The sequence below is a fragment of the Dipodomys merriami genome, unplaced genomic scaffold (genome assembly GCF_024711535.1).
Source record: "Dipodomys merriami isolate MVZ:Mamm:240054 unplaced genomic scaffold, mDipMer1.0.p SCAF_45, whole genome shotgun sequence".
Taxonomy (NCBI): domain Eukaryota; kingdom Metazoa; phylum Chordata; class Mammalia; order Rodentia; family Heteromyidae; genus Dipodomys; species Dipodomys merriami.
This window is the reverse complement of record NW_027206013.1, coordinates 12,178,681-12,199,411: the sequence shown is the minus strand read 5'-3', so window position 1 is coordinate 12,199,411 and position 20,731 is coordinate 12,178,681. Positions and strand designations below refer to the sequence as shown.

The window sequence follows — 20,731 nt, the reverse complement described above, 5'->3', positions numbered from 1 at the left end:
GAAGGGGGAGGCTGAGCCTCAGCCCGTTCCTGACAGCTGAAAAAAAATGTAAGTGTGGGAGGGGGAGAGGGAGGGGAGGGTGGAAGTTTTCGCCAAGAGGTTTAAAGATGCTTGAACGGCCTCCACCTCTTCCTTTAGCATTCCCAGGACAGGAGAGTCATTTCCCGAGAGTCTTTCCCCCTCAAAAAAATGGAACCAGGAGAGATGGAGTATGGAGCCAGGAGGGCTGGTTCAGAGGTTACTCTTGCCTTTGAACTTGTCTCATGGTGCTTCGTTACAAGACACAGAGAAAGATGTTTGGGGGAGGGGAAAAAAATACAACACAAAAAATTTAAAATGATAATCAAAATAAGGGAGCTTACTAAAATAGACAAAATGAAAACATTGAATGGACATGGAAGGGAAAAAAATGCATGACAATAAAAATGGAAAGAAAAAGAAATGGACACCCCAACAACATTGAGTGACATGACCAGACAACAGTCCGCTGCTAAAATAAAGAAGATTAAATTATCGTGAGTATAAGATACGGCCACTCAAAACGCAAGAAAATCCTTCCGTGAGGTCCATACTCAGCAGGAGGCAACCCGTGAAATGCTGTGCTCACCCCTTACAGGACAGAGAGCACCAGAATCACGGGGACCAACCAGGGACACCCCCTCTCCCCACCCCCCAGCCTCTACACCTTTCTCCTAAGGATTCCAGGTATTCAAACCCTTTCCCATAGAAACAGTGGCAGCAGAATGGTACAGCACCAGAGAGGAGGGATCAGCTCTTAGGCCGGTCATTTCAACTTCTTGGGTCTTTGTTAGCCAATTAAAGGCATTAGACTAGCTAGGGTATGAGGTATACACCTGTGATCCCAGAACTCAGGAGGCTAAGGATGAAAGGTAGTGAGTTCCAGGGAAGCCAAGGCTACACAGTAAGTTACAAGCCAGCCTGGGCTTACACAACAAGACTGTCTTGAAATTAAACTAAATAACTAAATGAGACTAGATCATTCTAAGCCCATCCTCAAGTCCCACACAGATGACCTAAGAACTACACACAAGAGTCTCTGGCCTATGCCCTACTTGTCTCTTGGAAGCCTGTCTCTAGGAAGCCCTATACACATGACCTGCCAATCCCGTCAGAGTCCAGTACATATGACCTTCAAACCTGTTTGGAGTCGAGCATCTATCACTTGTGTATTAACCTCTCTCTGTGTACACCACTCCCACCATGCCCTAACCACTTCGTGGGAGGAAAAAACAAAAATCACTCCCTTAGAGAAAGGCAGGATGATTCTGATGGCATAAACCATTTGTTGGATGTGATCAGTGACACCCATTGATAAAGACTATTCTAATTACATCTATACCTATTTTCCCACCCACCCCCCAAAAAAAAGATGCAAATTTTTCTTCTATATACCTTTGATTAATATGTCTGCTGACTCATAATGGATGGAATTGAACTAACAATTGCCCTATGTCAAACACGTTGACCCACCTTTTTCTTTTTAGCAGGTTGGTCCATTTTGGCTTGGAGAAAATCAATGAGTTTGGTTTGTTGAGAAATAGTGCCTTCCATTTTCACCTTTTCGTGAGAATAGAGAACCTAAAATTCATGGGGGGAGGAAAAACACCTCAGAGTCTAGACAGAAGAAGGCTTTTAAATTTGGTACGTTTAAGAAAAAAGCTGGGGCTGTAGCTCAGTGGTAGAGTGCTTGCTTAGCATACACAAGGATCTGAGTTCAATCCCCAGTAACACACAGATAAAGATAGATACACACACACACACACACACACACACACAGATGGGGATGGGAACAATGATTCATGAGGGATCATGATTTGAGGCCAGCTATGGAAAAAAGTTAGTAAAACCCTATCTCAGCCAAATACTGGACATATTGGTTGATGGCAAGTGCCTGTCATCCCAGCTATACAAGAAATATAAAAAGGCAAATGGCAGCCCAGGCCAGACTGGGGAAAAAAAAATAAGACTCTGTTCAAAAAATAACAAGCAAAAAATGCTAGAGGTGTAGCTCAATGGTAGAGCATCTGACTAGAAAGAACAAGGCCCCGAGTTCAACCCCAGTACTGCTAAAACAAAGTAGGTTTCAAGCTACTAGGCAGAGGAAATTCAACACCAACAGCACTGGGCTAATACATATTTTGTCCTGATTTCATTACAAGGTTTTTTAAAAAAAAGGATAAATGAAAAGTTAGATGAAAAAGCAAAAAAAAAAAAAGTCAATGACTAATTTTAGGATCCAATGCTGGGGTAACAAAATGTGTCATACAACATTATACAACATGAAGATACTTACCATCATGTCTTGCCTCTGAACACAATTGTTTTGGAGGCAGAGGGTACAAGGTGAGCACGTTGCTCATGCTAAGCACATGCTCTATCACTGAGCTACTTCCCCAGCCCTTCATTCAGGTTTTTAAATATATATACTTGTTATTATCATTAAGTGGTTGTCCAAAGGAGCTGCCATTCAACATAGCAGTTTATGAATACAGTCCATTCTCCTCCCTCCCTCCCAACCCACTACTTTCCTTACTTTTCTTAATTTTGTAGGATATGTATTGAATTATTTTGCAATTTAACAAACGAGCTTGTGCATACAATGCATCTTGATCTGTATCACCCCTTCAACATTTTCACACCCATGATACACTCCTCCTCTTATTTCTCTTAATTTTGTGGCATATACAATGAATTCTTCATTACATCTTCCCCTTTCTCCCTTCATTCATCTACTCTCCTCTCACCCTCCTCCCTTTCCCACCTCCTTGCAAGTACCCATTTCCCAGTGCTTATTTTGTTGAGCTTTAACTTTGTCCTTCTAAAGAATTATACTATTTGAACTCTCCATAGACTCTTTTATACTTCAGTTAATTCATCTGAAATCACTTGCATATCATCCAGTGTGTTTACTTACAGCATTGCATTTTTTTAAAACAGATTTCCCCTGCCACTCCTCACCTGAATGTTTTCCAGCTGGTATTCCAGATCACTTCTTTCTGTCTTCAGCAGGTCAGCCCGATCAAGGGCTTCTTGTAGGCCTTGAGTCAGACGGAAAATGTGGTTCTTCTGCAGGTCCATCTGCTGCTGTAACTTGGCTTGCTAAGTGGGGAGAAGAGCCAGAGAAAGGTTTAATACCTCACAGAACACACATGGCTCCCTACTTGTCCTCTTCCCAGCTCATGTCCAGCATGATACCAGTTGCGCTTTTGAAAGCATCTCCTTCCAGAATTACCATTTGTCTGCTAAGATGAGATGTACCACAGCTAAAAAAGAATTTGAGAGCCAGGCATTATGAGTGGCTCACATCTATAATCCTAGCTACTCAAGAGGCTGAGATCTTGAGCCAGGCGCTGGTGGCTCACGCCTGTAATCCTAGCTACTCAGGAGGCTGAGATCTGAGGATCATGGTTCAAAGCCAGCCCAGGCAGGGATAAGTCTGTGAGACTCTTATCTCCAATAAACCACTCAGAAAACTGGAAGTGGCACTGTGGCTCAAGTGGTAGAGCACTAGCCTTGAGCTGAAGAGCTGACACAGCAACCAAGCACAGAGTTCAAGCCCCACGACCGACCCAAAAAAAAAAAGAGGCTGAGATCTGAAGACTGAGGTTCTGTTCAAAGTCAGCAAGGACAGGCAAATTGGAAAATTCTCATCTTCCAATTCACCAGCAAAAAAGAAAAGAAAAATCCAGAAGTGTAGCCAGGTTGGTGGCTCATGTCTGTAATTCAAGCTACTCAGGAGGCTGAGATTTAAGGTTAGCAGTTTGAAATCAGCATGGGCAGAAAAGTCTGTGAGGCTCTTATCTCCAATTAACTACCAAAAACTATGGCTCAAATGGTAGAGTGCCAGCCTTAGGTAAACAAACTCTCTCTCTCTCTCTCTCTTGCACGCGCATGTGCGTGCGCGCGCCTCCCCCCTCCCTTCTCAGAATTTGCAAAGAAAACTTGGATGGCCATAGCCACAGGATCTACAAGTCTGACTTCCCAATGGCTATGACCACTCAGTTCCATTTGTTCCTTTTTTTTTTCTCTCCTAGGATCTCAATGTTTGTTTGGAAAAATCACTGTACAGGCAGTGTGGGGTGCACAGAAGGGATCACACCACCCCGAACCTCACGACTGCCCACAGGAACAGAAAGCCACAATTCTAGGGCATATACCTGCAATGTGAGGAGAAAGGAAGAGCAAGATCCAGATTCAACACAGGAGTTGGCAATAATTGGGGGGGGGGGGGGGCGGCGGAATCAGTTACTTGTACTGGAAGTAGTTTTGTGCTGAAAATCTCTTGCAATTTTTACAATGGAAGTCAACCAGAAAATAGGGCAGACTATAGAGATACTGGTTTTATGGCTCACTTTCCTAAAATGTGTGTATCTTTTCCTAAATGTGTTCCATCTCAACGGGATACTGCTTGATTTCATCCAAAAACTGGGTTATCATCTAACCATCCTGGCTGGGACCCAAACAATCTCTTTCCTACTGCCTCAGACTCCCTGGAGATTTAGAGAAAGAGAGAGCCAGGAAAGAACGATTTACATCCTTAAGGGAATTTTCAAATGACCAGAATTTGCTGGTAGTCTTCCTCTTAATTCACTTCTCTCTGTCTGTGTTTTGCTTCCTATTTCTTCTTCTTTCTCTTAAGAGGTAACTGATTCCCTGGGACATTGTGTTGGAAGAAGAACCTGGACTCTGGAATCTTCCAGGCCCTAGTTTAAATCCTGGCAGAAATATGATCTTGGGCAGGCATCTCAGATTACCTCTTAGAGCTTCATTCTCTTCATCTGAGGGTTGGGTATACCCTGCCTTTCTGGAAGATAGACTGAACACAGTGCATAGCAGACAGTAGGTGCTTAATGAATGTTGGTATGCTCCATTACCTATATTCCTCTTTTTTCCTTCCACCCAATTCAATGTTCCCCTTATGTTCCCCACTGCCTCTTCCCAACAACTCATCTATAACAAGAGATACTAAAGATCACTGGGCCCGGGTGCATAAATTGGAACTTAATCAAACCCTTAAGAAAAAAATTAAAAAAAAAAAAAAAAACAGCTAAGATGCCCTCTGAAAAGGAGGTATCGCTCCCCACCCCCAGCACACGCATACACAAGTACAAGATGGTTTCTTCCATAAATTATCCTCTTTAGTTTCTTCCCACTATTTTAAGATAACATTAATTAGTAGTCAGGAACCAGACAAACAAGTGATAGGAACAAGGATCTATTTGGTGACAGCTGGGCTCCAAACATCTTTCTGGAATAAACACATCAACTGTCCATTGGCTTTCCAAGAAATAGGCTGGTTATTTACTATAATAAAAAGAAAGAGTGACATTTACATCTATGAAATAACCTTCCTGCCTGCCTTCCTCTCTCTCCCTTCTCGCCTCTCTCTAAGAAGAGCTGAGCAGGGTATGGAGGTGATCTTCAGGACAATGAGCCCTTCAAGGAGAATCAGACCATGATGAAATGCTTTTCAAAGTCATTTAAGCTGCTGTTCTGGGAGACAAATGAAGGCATGTTCATAGTCATTGTTAGACTGAGAGGTGGGTCCTACTGATGTGTTTAAACTTGTCCAACACTCTGTGTGTGTGTGTGTGTGTGTGTGTGTGTGTGTGTGTGTGTGTGTGTGTGTGTGTGTGTGTGTGTGTGTGTGTGTGTGTGTGTGCGCGCGCAACAAGAAACTAAGCAGGTGCACCAAGTTGCTGGGCGATGCCTGGAAACTTGTCCAACACTCTGTGTGTGTGTGTGTGTGTGTGTGTGTGTGTGTGTGTGTGTGTGTGTGTGTGTGTGTGTGTGTGTGTGTGTGTGTGTGTGTGTGTGTGTGTGTGTGTGTGTGTGTGTGTGTGTGTGTGTGTGTGTGTGTGTGTGTGTGTGTGTGTGTGTGTGTGTGTGCGCAACAAGAAACTAAGCAGGTGCACCAAGTTGCTGGGCGATGCCTGGTGCATGAAACCATTCCAGTGAGCAGGATGGATGAAGCAATCAACAAGAAGTTTAATAGGACAGATTTGTTTTTAAGCAACAGAGTAAATGTAGATCATAATTTTTTTAAATTTTGTGAAATAGATCAGATATAATAGGTCAATAACTGTCAATGGTATAATTAAACTACCTAACAAAGCCCAGGTAAAGCCAAGCTCCAGTGGCTCATGCTTGTAAACCTAGCTACTCAGGAGACTGAGATCTGAGGATCATGGTTTGAAGACCTACCAGGCAGAAAAATCTGTGACACTCTAATCTCCAATTAACCACCCCCCCAAAAAAAAGCTGGAAATGGCACTGTGGCAGAGTGCTAGCTTTGGGGAGGGGGGGGGAAGGTGACAGGGGAAGCTCAGGGACAGCAACTTGGCCCTGAGTTCAAGCCCTAGGACCCGCATTAAAAAAAAAAAATTCAGGTAATTGGCAGATGTATTTAGAGTCCAGTTGAGAAATGGAAATATCCCACTTGGACCACATACAGACTACACGGACTTTGAAAGATTCTCTTTGATTTGCCAGACAAGTTTGGGGGAGTGGGGAGGGATTCCACTTAGGAAAAAAAAAAAAAGTCATTTGAACTGGGAGAGATATTTGGTTATCTGACTCACAGAGATAAGAAAAATAAGTTATCTCACGGGATTGTTGGAAGAACAGTATTTAATTCATATAAAGTACACGGGTATCTTGCATATAGTAAGAGCTAATTAGGTATTATTTGGGATTTTTGTTTGTTGTGTTTTATTTTTGCGGTGCTGGGATTAGATCTTTATGTATGCTAGGGAGGTACTCTACCACTGAGCTACCTCCCTGTCCCTTATTTATTCTGATCATTAAACAAGGCACTTTTGGTTGTTTATTAATCAATATAAATCTCTGGTTTGGGTTAACTCTACCCATACTATTCTCCAATTTCATGGGTTTCAATATAATAGAATCAATGGGTAGAGGCTGTAGATTCTACCTCAAAATTAGAAAGAACTTCCTAAGAATTAGAGTTGCTAAAAAACAATGGGTTGTGATATCCATATTCACTGTAAATATTTGGTGGCTCAACAAGGCCTGCTTGGGAGAAATATTGGGGAAGGGATTTTCTACCTTGACTGGAGGCATTTGACACAAATTAGTAATGGATATTTTTTTCCTCTGGTGTTACTTCCAGTGGACCAGTAGTGATTCTAAAGTATGGTGTCAAAAGAGCTGCAAAGGCCACTTCAGGTCTCAGAGCACTGAGTTAGGAGAATGGCCCATTAGTAAAGTTTATCAGAGGCAGGTCTAAAGAGAAGAATGGTTGGAATTTGGACTAGATAACATAGCAGTTTCTCCTACTCTGAGAAGTTTAGGCCCAAAGGGTAAAGCACTTGCCTAGCAAGCACAGGCCCTGTGTTTACACGCCAGTTCTGCCGAAATAAAAGTCTCTGCACCTATGTTGAGGACATTTAGATTTGAGCTCTGGGTTGGTGTTTATCAAGTGTACACTATAACCAAAGGATCTCAAACACCACATACTTTCAACGGTCTGCAAATTCTGTCAACCAGATGTCTGTGCTCAAATATCTATCTGTGAGGTACAAACTGGGAAGCTGGAAATGTTCCTATGTAGGTTAGAAGTGAGAACAAGGGGACTGAGTCAGGCTCCTAGTGTTCTATTCCTGGCATGGGCACTGACTCACCATTTAACCTTGGACCAAATTAGTGAACTATCAGGGCCAGCTGCACCCCCTGGGTGGGGGAGAGAGACCAGGACAAGCAGGAACATGGATTATTTCTGTTCTGTTGCTAGAATAATGGGCAACAGCACTGATTATTTCTGTTCTGTTGCTAGCATGTGCCCAAAGTGGGAACATTGCTTATTCATTCCAGATAGAAGGCTGTCATTCTCCATTTGACCACATGGTACTTTGGAAAGTTCAATTACTGGTTGAGAATCTGTAATCCAAAACTCCCAAATCTGAAATGCTTCAAAACTTTTGGAGTGTCTCATGAGTACAAAATTCTATGCCCAAGTGGGTGCCGGTGGCTCATACCTGCAATCCAAGCTACTAAGGATGCTAAGATCTGAAGATTGTGGTTTGATGCCAGCTTAGGCAAAGAAGTCTTTTTTTTTTTTTTTTTTTGGGTCCAGTTGTGGGGCCTGAACTCTGGGCCTGGGCACTGTCCCTCAGCTCTTCAGCTCAAGGCTAGCGCTCTACCACTTGAGCTACAGCGCCACTTCCGGCTTTTTTCTTTTTGCATATGTGGAGCTGGGGAATCGAACCCAGGGCCTCAGGCATGCAAGGCAAGCACACTACCACTGAGCCACCTTCCCAGCCCGGCAAAGAAGTCTTAATCTCCAATTAACCACCAGAAATCTGGAAGTAGAGGTGTAGTTCAAGTGGTAGGACACCAGCCTTGAGTGAAAAAGGTTAAAGAACAGTTCCCAGGCCTTGGATTCAAGTACTGGAGCCAAAAGAAAAAGAAAAATTCCATATCCGATCTCACAGTCAAAATGCAGATGCACTGAAAAGGTATAAAATTATTTTCAGTTTGCACGTGTTTTTAGTCTAAGCTGTATACTGGAGTATAAATGAACTTTGTGTTGTGGGTTCTATCCCTGAGATGGCTCATTCTACACATGCAGATCTCTCAACTAAATAAAAATCTGAAATCCAAAATACTCTGACTCAACTATGTTGGATAAAGGACTCAATCTGAATGTTGTTCTTGGGGCAATTTGGTGGATTTCATTCATATGTGTTTGTGTGCACAAAACTTTCATTCATTTTTTTACCATGGCAAATAACATATAACATAAAATCAATCATTTTTACAATTTTTTTTCTCTCCTGCTTTTGTGTGTGTGTGTGTGTATGTGTGTGTGTGTGTGGTTCTAAGAATCAAGTCCAAGGCCTCCTGCATGCTAGGCCATCTTAACCATTTGTAAGTGTATAATTCAGTGATATTAAAAAATGTTGATTTTATTGTACAACCACCTCCAGAACTTTCTCAGACTCCCACCTAAGCTTCATGTTGTAAAGTATTTTATAAGACACTTTTACAATCACCTGCAATATGTTCACTACTTTGCCAACTTAACAGCATGGCAGTTACTTCTATCTGCAGAGCTTCTTAGGATCTATGAGTGGGATAAATATAACAGGGAATTCTGGGTAACTGAACTGCCAGGCTCACTAGATAGTTCAAACAGAACCCTCTTTGGAGTTCAACTTTTCATTAAATAGCTTCATGAAGTGCATTTGTAATTCAATGTATGGGTTTTAGGTTGGGGATGGGATCAATTTAATTAGTAATTTCCAGAGTTGTGGGAAAAGACACATGAAATAACATGGAGGGGGGGTAATTCAGAGATCACTTTGAACTTTTTATATGTCAAACACAGAGCATAATTTTTTTAATTGAATTGAGCACATGTTCAAAAGCCCTCATGAAATGGAGTGCTCAGCAAATCTGATCAAATCTCAGACCAATGTAGGAAGCTAATTGGCATAAATGTTCTAGCAGCATGAAAACTTAATATACTTTGAATATTAATTTCAAACAACAATTAAACTCAATATCTATTCAGCCATGTGCTTGATAAGCCTCTTTTCAACACAGCCTTACTGCCAGCTTGACACTTTGTTCAACACCATGGAGGATATAAACGACAGAGAGACCCGTTGCCTTTCAAGGCATATTATTTTCATGGGTTAAATATCTTCCAGAAAGCCGGGTGCCGGTGGCTCACGCCTATAATCCTAGCTCCTCAGGAGGCTGAGATCTGAGGGTCAAGGTTTAAAGCCAGTCTGGGCAGGAAAGTTCCTGAGACTCTTATCTCCAATAAACCACTAGAAAACCGGAAGTGGCGCTGTGGCTCATGCAGTAGAGCGCTCTCCTTGAACTGAAGAGTGCAAGGACAGCGCCCAAGCCCAGAGTTCAAGCCTCATGAAGGACCAAAACAACAACAACAACAAAAAAATATCTTCCAGAAAGTATTCTATGATCATCTGATTTTGCTTTTCAATTTCAAAATCTGACCACCTAAACAGACCAAATTTTCATGTTCAAGCTCTACCTGGCTCTAATTCCCAAGTGGGTTTCACTCACCTCTTCCAGAAGCCTTTGCTTGAGCTCTCGTTCAGTCTCGAGCTTCTGCTGTAAGCTTCGGGCGTTCATTTCTAGCATGGCATGCTTCTTCTCCAGGTCATTGAGCTGAGCATTCGAAAAAATTGGCCATGATGCCACAAGTGCATATGTGAGATTGGGGGGAGGGAAGGGGACGGTGTTAGTATGGATTTTTTTTTCTCAACATCCATAAACCTTCACATAGGAATGATAACCAAATTCAAAAGGTCAGAACATAAGCATCACATTTGGAAAAAATGCAAGTCCACATTGCAAGTTAAACCTCCCTCAGGAGAAGAGGAAGTCTCTATGGGACTGGCCAAATGTGTGCCTGTCACAAGGCTGAGTGCTCAACAATCTGTTCCTCCGACATGTTTTAACTGAATTTAATTAAATAACCATTTGCTGGGTGCTTACCACATGTATGGCATTATGGTGAGTAGAAAAAAAGGCTGGCCAAGGATTTTCAAGGATCTTTATATCAGGTCAAGAGGGCAGGGGGATGCCTATAACTACACAGGTACACTTATCACAATTGCTTGTCAGATGACCACTTGATAAGTGAAGTATGAAAAAGAGAAATTTATCCCAAATCCCATCAAGCAAGTACGGTATCAAAATGTCTGGAACCATGTAGGGCTTGGCTACTGAATACTTCAAGGATAGTCAACTAACAGGCACTGGTGGCTGACACCTGTAACTCTAGCTACTTAGGAAGCTGAGATCTGGTAAGACATACTTACTTCCAACTAACTAGCAAAAAGCAGCAAATGTGGCTCAAGTGGTAGAGCCAAAAAGCTAAATAAGTGCACCAGGTTCTGAGTTTAAGCTCTAGTACCAGCCTCCCAACTCACCCCGCCCCTCTCTGCATAAAAAGGAACCAACAAGAAAAAAATTTTCCCCATTAAACATATAAGAGTTTACTTATCTCCAAATAACAAATGTTCTCTCCTCATGGTTAAAAAAAAAACCAAAGCAAAACAAAAAAACATGAGGCCAATCTCAAAACTCAAGTGTTTCTAAAGGATGAGCTGTAGCCTTGAATCCTATAATTCTGTCTCTATGAATTTCCAGTAAGAAATAATCACAGATGTTTGAAAAGATTTATGTTCATCACAGTATTATTTATATGGCAAAAAAAAATTGGAAGAAACCCAAATTTCCACTATAAGACAAATGCTTAAATTAGGTACTTACATACAATTTTATTTTCTCAGAATTACATGTTCAAAAAATATTTAATAACTCAGGGAAAGCCTCCAGTTATATTATGTTTTTAAAAAATAGAGAGCTATAGATATAGTAAGTACCTAGGTTTATAAATATGTGTTACGCATATGTGCACAACTACAAATAAATTCGCCACATAAGAAGGGAATGGGTTTTTAGTCAATTTTTTTCTTCTACTCTTCTGTGATTTCTCTATTTCCCACAATGATACTAAACAATTCCTCTTGTAAACACACAATAACAAAATTACATGACATATTAAAATTCAAACTGCTACTTTATATGTGTATAACATTTCTCAGATCTTCACTTATGTCACCTATAACATGGAAGTTACCTGTTCTACATCTCTTTCGAGACTATTAGATAATATCTCCAAAACACTAGTACATCACTTTGTAAACTATAACATGGGATGGTTCATGGACAGAACACATGTATTTCTGGTGTGAAATTAAATTCCTTAAATTCACATGTTAATAGTATATGGAGGTGAAGTCTTCCGGATTAGGTTTAGATGAGGTCAGAAGAATGGGGGTCCCCACAATGGCATTCGGGGCTTCATAAGAAGAGACATTTGAGCAAACACACTTTGTCTCACCATGTTATGACACAGCATCAAGGTACTCCTCAGGTGCCTGCCCTGTGTTCCTGGACTGCCCAACTCCAGATAAACTCCCAGTTCTGCAGAAATCACCTTGTCCAAGTGTTTTGTTATAGTGACAGAACATGAACTAATACAGAATTATATCCCTGGTCTGTAACAGGTGGAAGCTGAGATGCCAACAACTGCCTCAGTAGAATTAGCGTTAGTCACAACTGCCATGTGCTTTCCCATGATGCTCAGCATCAGATCCATAAAGACTTGTAGAAATAAGATGCTGAAGACAACAGAGATATTCATCCAGATAAAAATTTAGACTTTTGGGGCACAGACAGATAGAACTGAAAACATTACTGACCAGCCATGATAATGCTCACCCACTATACCTATCTATGCTATGAGCTACCCAAATACATTTGCCACAGATTGCATGTGAGTTTCTGCATACCTTTAAAAGATGGAAACGTGTATTTTTAAAAGGCAGAAGGCATGGGTGCTGACCTTATCAGAGAGGCTCTCCGCTTTCAGCTTCTGTTCTTTGAGTGCCTGCTGCAGAGCAAGAATCTCAGCCTTGTGCTCCTTCACTGCCAACTCCACCACCTGGCGAGACTCAGTGATGCGCTGATCAGCTCTTGCCCTGCCAGGAAAACACAAGGCCTGCTTTCAGAAGCCCCACTACCACATGCCTGAAGGCCGGAGGCTCATCCATGTCTATGCCTGATGAGCAAGTAAACAGGCTGGACGTCAGACAGATGCCCAACCCCGAGTCTTACCTTCAAATTACATCTTCCTTTCTGACAGCTTACAGAGCAAAAATGTGACCCAGTTCAGACTCTGAGTAAAATTGCCTTTAAGCAGTAAAGTTGGATGAGTACTTCAGTCTGAAATCATTTCTAAATGCAACCAGGCTGAATAAAAGTATGTGGAGGGTGTCACACATTCCCATGGATGCAAAATGAGGCGCTCTCTCTCTCTCCTCTCTCTCTCTCTCTCTCTCTCTCTCTCTCTCTCTCTCTCTCTCTCTCTCTCTCTCTCTCTCTCCCCTCTCTCTCTCTCTCTCTCTCTCTCTCCCTCTCTCCCTCTCACTCTCCATTCAGGCGAATATTCACTGTCTTTAAGTCATCTGAAAGGGCTCTGGCTGCTCATCGGGAAAACAAACTGAAATGTGACTCTGGTGAATGTATATATAAACAACACCAGTTAATACAAAAATCAGCAGGCACTGGTAGCTGACACCTATTGTCCTAGCTACTTAGGAAGTGGAGATCTGAGGATTTGAAGCCAGTTCAGGTCCCAAATTAACTAGCAAAAATCTAGAACCAGAGACATGGCTTGAGTACCAGTAGTGAGATGGTCATGAGCTGGAGGCCTTCAATTCAAGCTCTAGTACTGGCAAACAAAAGAAAATATACCAAAATCAAAGCAAACAGGAAAAGCCACTTCCCTTCCCCAGATATGTATCATTTTTCCCTCTTCTACATGTTGACCTGTGTGCCTTCTCCACCTCTACTTCCTACTCTATAAACTTAAATCCCACAAGCCTTCAAGAATAAACTCAAACATAACCTCCATAAATGTGTCCCCAGTTCGCTCAAAAGCAATGTCTCCTCATCCTGTCACATAAGCATTGATGGGTTTTGCTTCCAGCATGTATCACAACCAACTTTAGGGGATAAGTAGTTAACTGCATGGTTTATCTTCACCACTAGACTCTTAGTCTCATAAGAACAAAAATTAAGAATTTTATATTTTATTCATCTCCGTATTCCACACAACACTAAAAAAGAAAAAAGTGTATGTGTGTAGTGGGGAGCCAAGGTCTTTCACGATGACTCCAAAAACAGACATGAAATGGAAGTAGGCTAATGTTAGTCTTTCTAAGTGCAGTCCATAATTACAATTTCCATGTGTGGCTGGTTATTCCTTGATGTGGAAGTCAGATCTGACCCACAAAATTTTCTCTAAGGGACCCAAGAAATAGCTCAAAGAGGGTTTGATTGTGGGTAGGAAGGAAAGGAACATGGCTACAGCTTGCAATGAGCTGGGAAGAACTCAAGGGTATGGAGAAAAAGCAGAGCCAGCATCTTAAATCAACAGCCCCTCATATCAGCAAACTTGCTGATAAAATCCAGAAAAGCATTATTTCTACCAGCTCCTCTTACAACTTTAAGGGTTCTTACCCTATACCTCCAATCTTTTTTCTCTTTCTCTTTTTCTTTTCTTTTTTTTTTTTTTAAATGCCATTACTGGGGCTTGAACTCAGGGCCTTATGTTCTCGCTTGGCTTTTTCAACTCAACGCTGACACTTACGACTTGAGTTACACCTCCACTTCCAGCTTTTTGGTTGTTAACTGGAGATAAGAGTCTCTTGGACTTTGCTGCCGGGGCTGGCTTTGAACTTTTGATCTTCAGATCTCAGCCTCTTGAGTAGCTAGGATTACAAGCAACTTTGCCCTACCTCAGAGGACATCAGACAATGTCTAGGGTCACTCTGGACTGTGACCATTGGAGAAGGGGATTGCTACTGGCACCTAATGAGTAGAGATTAAGGGTGATGCTCAAAATCCCACAATGCAGAACACAGCCCTCCACAACAAAGAATTACCCAGTCCAAAATGTCACAGGGCTGCAGATGGGGAGGCTTGGAGTAGTAGGAAGAACATGGCAAGTACAGGACAATAGGACTAAAAGGGCAATGGTCCTGTGACATGGCCACGTGGTCACGATGATAAACCTGATGGACATGTTTCTACAAAGAAAGCACTGTAGCACTGGAGGCATGACTCAAGTAGTAGAATGCCTGCCTACCTATCATCAGGCCCCAAAGTCCAAATCCCCAGCACTGCCTTATAAACAGATAAATAAAATACAAAGGAAGCACTGAGATATTTACCTTGACTACCAGGTGAATGGAAATCAGCCCCTGCACAGAATTCAAGTGATATATCACCAGGACAACCCATATACCATGGTCCACCTGAATCTCCTGGTCTTAACCCTGAAAGATTGGCATCCTGGGAAACTTTTTACTCCAGGGCAACTGGGAGCACTGGTCAACCTGCTCAACATTCTGACGGAACTCCAGTGGCAGTCACCTGCCCCCTAGCCTTCTGCAAACAGGAAATCCCACCTGCTCTGCTTCTCAGTGTCCAGCATCCTCTGTAACTCTCGAACCCGGCACTCAAACTGGGACTTCTCGTCACCAAGGACACTCCTCCAGGCCTCCCACTGGCGCTCTTTCTCCAGCAGCTCATCGTTGAGGGCCTCCAGATCCATGACCTGTTCTTCCAGCATTGTACACGTGGTCTTCAGAGCCTCCATCGTCTGCAAATCAGTACCACTCAGTTGTGCCTTGTATCAAACGAGGATTTCCTGGAGGTTACTTTTTGGGGATCAGTTTCAGAAAAGCACAAGTTCCTAACTACACAGTCTAAAATACAGCCTGTTTTTCATCTTACCGCTCAAGGGGGAAGGACAATGTAATGAATGGACGAAAGGCCATTTGTGCTGCCATCTTAAGAGGCAAACCCAGAGCCAAGAGGGAAGGAGAATGGGAGGGAGGAAAAGGGACCAAGTTTTAAAATCAAGTGGTTCACACTGGACTCCCAAAGCATTCAATATTATGCTTAGTTATTTTAAAACAAATGAAGAAGAACACTGTACACTTCTCAAAACATAGTTTTCAAAACCCCAAAGTCTTGGCAACAAGAGATTATTGAAAAGGAGCCCATTTACCAATGAGGGTTAAAGTCTCTGCAGAAGGCACATAAGCTTTCCTTTCCAACCCTGTGTGCCCTCCTTACTTGCTTCTGGCTGGTGAGCTGCATTTCCCTCTCCGTGATCTCCCGGCGCAGGTGATCCACTTCACTTCGCAGCTGTACTATCTCATCATTGGCCCCGGAGGCCTCATCGAGTTGTTTGGACAAGTAGAAGTTTTGGTTGTTGAGTTCGGCATTATCTTCGGTCAACTGGTTTAGCTGCTCTTCCAGGTCTGTGATTACCTAGAGGGAGAAGAGAGTCCAGCCACACATCAGACAAGTTCATTGTGAGCAAGGGGCAGTTTCTAGAAACGTCAAGCTACATGACAATGAGCAGCTGTCTAACATAGGAGTCAGATCTAAACCCTGACTTCAATTCAGTTCTAAGATGCATGCCTTAGGAGGAGGGAGGGGGGGAGAGAGAGAGAGAGAGAGAGAGAGAGAGAGAGAGAGAGAGAGAGAGAGAGGGAGGGAGAGGGAGAGGGAGAGGGAGAGGGAGAGAGAGAGAGAGAGAAGTCCTAGAGCCAGGCACTGGCTATTGAGGAAGCTGAGTGAGATGTGGAGGTACCCAGTTCAAAGCTAGCCCTCAAGATTCCATCCGCAATTAACCAGCAAAAAGCTGGCCTGGAGGCATGGTTCAAGTGGTAGAATGCCAGTCATGAGTTTTTAAAAAAGCATAGAGTGTGAGACTGTGAATTTAAGCCCTGGTCTGGCATTGACACAAAAAAAGGAGGGAGGGGGTAGAGAAAATTTTGATTGTATGCAAAGGACAAGTTCAAATGAGGTCAAGTTAATATTGGGGACGGTATCACAAGCTTAGGAGAGAGGAAAGTCTGGCTCCATAATTGCCTAATTAAATAAAAATGACCTTGACACCACCTGTAAGAGACTGTCATTGAAAATGGTTACACTCTTAGAAAATGAAGCTTTTATCAAGAAAAACTGACATTGAAGGACACCAAGAGTTAGTTGAATAAAATCACAAGCAATGAATTTAATTTCATGTAACAAAGAGGAAAAACAAATCTTAAAGGACAATAGGAATGATTCTGAAACTACAAAACTGCATTATAGCACCACCATAATGGATTTCACTATACAGTTGGCTCTCAGCATACATGAAATTGCCATTTTACTGAGAGATCTAATCTGCTTGTACTAAATTATTTCCCTGCTCAATGGCAGAATGACTTCCGTTTCAGTGCGTTTAAGCTTTTCTATTCTCTTCGCCAAGGTTTAGTATCGAAGCTTGCAGAGAGCTTTTATATAAAAATACTTTAGAAGTTTAAGGGCAATTTTCTAATAATAGTCAGAATGAGGTGCACAGGCCATAAATTAAATTTTATGCAACAAAAAGAAGTAAATTAAAAGGAATATGCCTTTAAGCCTACGGTTATTAATTGCTTCCTATTTCCAAGCCTTGAACAGACTTAACTTGTGAGATCTTACCATTGTTTCCATGACAAATTCCTTATTGTAACTCCCTCTGATTATCAATTTAAAATAAAAATCTTCCCAGACACACGGAAATAGAGAACATCAATTAAGCTCATTTGTTCATTGTGGCTCAGAAAATGCAGCTTTTCATTTTGTTAACTGAACTGATAACCTTTTAACATAGTAAGTGGTCCAGTAATTTGCTTTTTCAAGTCAAAACCTACAGTCATTCCTAATGTACTGCTTTGAGATATGCTGTGACCTACAAGAGGGGAATAAAAAAGTTATCTGGTCAGGTTTTCAGGTGAAGCACTAAGGTTGTGCGTGCGTGCGTGCGTGCGTGCGTGTGTGCGTGTGTGTGTGTGTGTGTGTGTGTGTGTGTGTGTGTGTGTGTGTGTGTGTGTGTGTGTGTGTGTGTGTGTGTGTACATACTAGCGCTTGAACTCAGTTTCTCTCACTTTTGCTTAGCTTTCTTGGTCAAGGCTAGTGTTCTACCACTTGAGCAACAGCTCCACTTTGAGTCTTATGGACTTCCCTGCTTAGCTTGCTTCAAACTTGATCCTCAGATTTCCATCTCTTTAATAGCTAGGATTACAGAAATGAGTCACTAGCACCCAGTTGTGTCACCCTTTCAGTGACATGGTTATATCTCCTAAAATCCAAGACAATAAACAAACAGTGCCCATTGGTTCAACAGGTCTTCCAGCTGGAACAGAGTGAAGCCATTCCTTCAGATACTCTTCCTACTAAATTGAATGAATGTCCCATTCACTTCTGTGCTTCCTTCTATGTTTCCCACCAAAAAACACCAGTAAGAATGAGGCAAGACAGCTACCTATACAATGGATTCTGGAACCCCCAAGAAGCCACCTTGAAGTTGGCTGTGTTCATTTCTCCATGTATGACAGGGAAGTGAATAGCATGTCTATTCTTCTGTTTGTTCTTTTGAATTTTCTTATATACCATTTGGTCCCATTCTTCATGAAATATCAAGAAAAAAAATTGCAGCCAGGTGCTGGTGGTTCATGCCTATAATCCTAGTTACTAGGAGGCTGAGAACTGAGGATTAGGGTTCAAAGCCAGCCCTCACAGGAAAGTGCGTGAGACTCTTAGCTCCAATTAAACACCAAAAAAATGCCAGAACTAGAGCTATGGCTCAAGTAGTAGAGTGCTGGACTTGAGCACAAAAGTTCAGGGACAGAGCCCAGACTCTGAGTTTAAGCCCCTGGTCTAGCACAAAAAGAAAAAAACAAAGAACAACAACAACAAAAAGAATAAAAACGGATACTGACTGAGGTGGTGCCTCCATTTTTAAAACTTCTTGGAAACAGACAAGACTACAGCAAACCTAGTCATCTAAGATTATGCAATTTACCTGCCATTCAAAATTATATTTAAGCCTTTAGGTACCTACTTCTTTTCATTAATTCAGTTAAAAAATTATGATGAGGCCACTTGTGCTATCTCTTCTCTTTCTTGGAAAATTAGATTGTAAAAGAGTAAACAGGAAACATTTCAAAGCCAGAGAGGGCTGCACTGCATGAGAAGAACCCTTCTGTTCCCTGTTGTCAATTTTTCAAGGGTCTTGGATCTCTGACTTTATTCCTGGTATGTGGTGGTTCTCCATTTATTTGGTCACTGCCTCTAGTTTGCTTATTTGTCTACTTGAGGCCTGTGTGTCTTTGAGAAGCGCTGTGCAGGGATTGGAAACAATTCAACTCACTGTTCCCAAATCACAAAGTATCACCTTGTGACCCTACTTCAAATGGCTGTGGAGTTGTGGTTACATGTTAGACATGTCTATACACACATATATTGAGTTGGCAAATACTAAACTGACTTTAAACCCAGTAAGGAGTAAGTTAATGGTCTCCATGGTTACAATGAAAGGCAGAAGCAATCTCTAAAACTGCTCATTAAAGTAGGCATTAGTCATGCTTGTTGTTTTATAGATGGGGAAATTGGGGTAGCCTGGGCTAAGTAATTCCCCAAGAGCATGAGCTACTAGATGACAAAGCTAGAATTTGAACCCGGCACTGAAATCCAACCATCTGTGCTCATGGTCCCACCCTGTGTACCCTCTAACACAGGGAGGTGTTTAACTCAATATTTTGTTTGATTTGTCTTCTGGGTCTTTGTAACAGAGAAGCTTTCTTAGGTCTACATGGTGGCCATGAGTATATTCCCATGAGTATATTCTTTTATGAGTCAGTTAACCTTTAAGACCCAAAGACAGAGGGTATTAAAAAAAAAATCTGAAGGATGATTCCATCTTTACCAAAAAAAAAAAAAAAAAAATATATATATATATATATATATATATATATATATCAAAAGTCATAAGGGCAGTAGCTTCAGGGGTGAGCACAGCTTTTCTTACAGGCTGTGTTTGCAGATAAAAGATTTTAGTGTCAGCCATTCTAAAAGAGAGGAAGGAGGGCATACACACACACACACACACACACACACACACACACACACACACACACACACACACACACACACACACACACACACACACACACACACACACACACACACACACACACACACACACACACATATTATCTACTCTCAGTGTCAAAAAAAGAAGAAGAAGAAGAAGAAGGAAGTACCCAAGATCTCTGTTTGAGCTTTATCTTTTCCTTCTCAAGGCTAAGGCATAAACCTCACAGGGCTGGAAGATAAATGTTGACCCCTTTCATCGAATGATGAGTTAAAGAGAGGGAGGGGCCAGGAAAGGTGTCCAGCAGCACATCAGGGGTGAAGAAAACAAACAACAAGCACCAGGCTAACAAGACTCAGGAATGGAATCCTATTTTTCATGCCTAGTTCTTTCCTGAAGGCAATGATTTGCATATTATTTATTTTTAATCTTATAGCTGACAGATTGATTCATAATTAAAGCTGTGTCATATGCTTGCCCACCAACTCCCTCTAAAACAGACTTAGGTAGGGTTTTAGGTGCCAGATTGAATCAAATCCTTTTATAAATCCCTTCGAAATATAGAAATGGTAGGGAAAAAAAATTCTTATTGCTCTCTGGCTTTGTGGAAACTGCCAACTGGGTGCTCCTAGCAATTGAGTGATTACAGACAGTTCTTGCCAATGACCAAGAGAAATGTCATTGGACCATGCCAGAAAAGAATGAAACACCTTCATGTAACTGTAACCCCTCTGTACAGTATTTTTACAATAAAAAACGTAAAAAAAAAAAAGAAAGAAACATCTATCACCCTCCCCTAAATTATTTTAAAGCAGCCTTGAACTTGCAAAAGTTATCACTGTACTTGTACTATGGTGGCCAAAGGTCCCAAAGCAGTGGATTCTAGGCTTTTTAAAAGTCACAGAGGCATTTTTCCAGATAAAAGATTATGCTATAAAGCCCAGTATGATAAAGAAAAATAATAAGAATAACCAAAATTACTTAGTCCTTTCTATAAGCCAAATCCTGTGTGAGCCCTCTGAATGCATCACATAATTTAATTATTGCAAGAAATCTACCACAGAGGTACCAATTTCTATGGCTCTGATTCATAAGTCTTGCTGTTTCTGGCACTCGAATGTACATGGGAACTACAGAAGCTACCTCTCTTTCCTCACCCAG

At 41.7% G+C, this 20,731-nt stretch overlaps 1 protein-coding gene across 2 annotated transcripts in view; it reads right to left on the bottom strand.

The window, feature by feature from the left end:
* The window catches only part of LOC138808475 (citron Rho-interacting kinase), a 168,209-nt gene that overhangs the window by 24,492 nt on the left and 122,986 nt on the right, over window positions 1-20,731 (bottom strand). For both annotated transcript variants that reach the window (XM_069994746.1, XM_069994747.1), the window contains 6 exons: window positions 15,733-15,930; window positions 15,060-15,253; window positions 12,431-12,566; window positions 10,078-10,182; window positions 2,980-3,120; window positions 1,492-1,599 (listed from right to left, as the gene is read on the bottom strand). In XM_069994746.1, coding sequence (XP_069850847.1) covers window positions 1,492-1,599; window positions 2,980-3,120; window positions 10,078-10,182; window positions 12,431-12,566; window positions 15,060-15,253; window positions 15,733-15,930 — 882 coding nt within the window. The remainder of the gene's footprint in view (window positions 1-1,491; window positions 1,600-2,979; window positions 3,121-10,077; window positions 10,183-12,430; window positions 12,567-15,059; window positions 15,254-15,732; window positions 15,931-20,731) is intronic.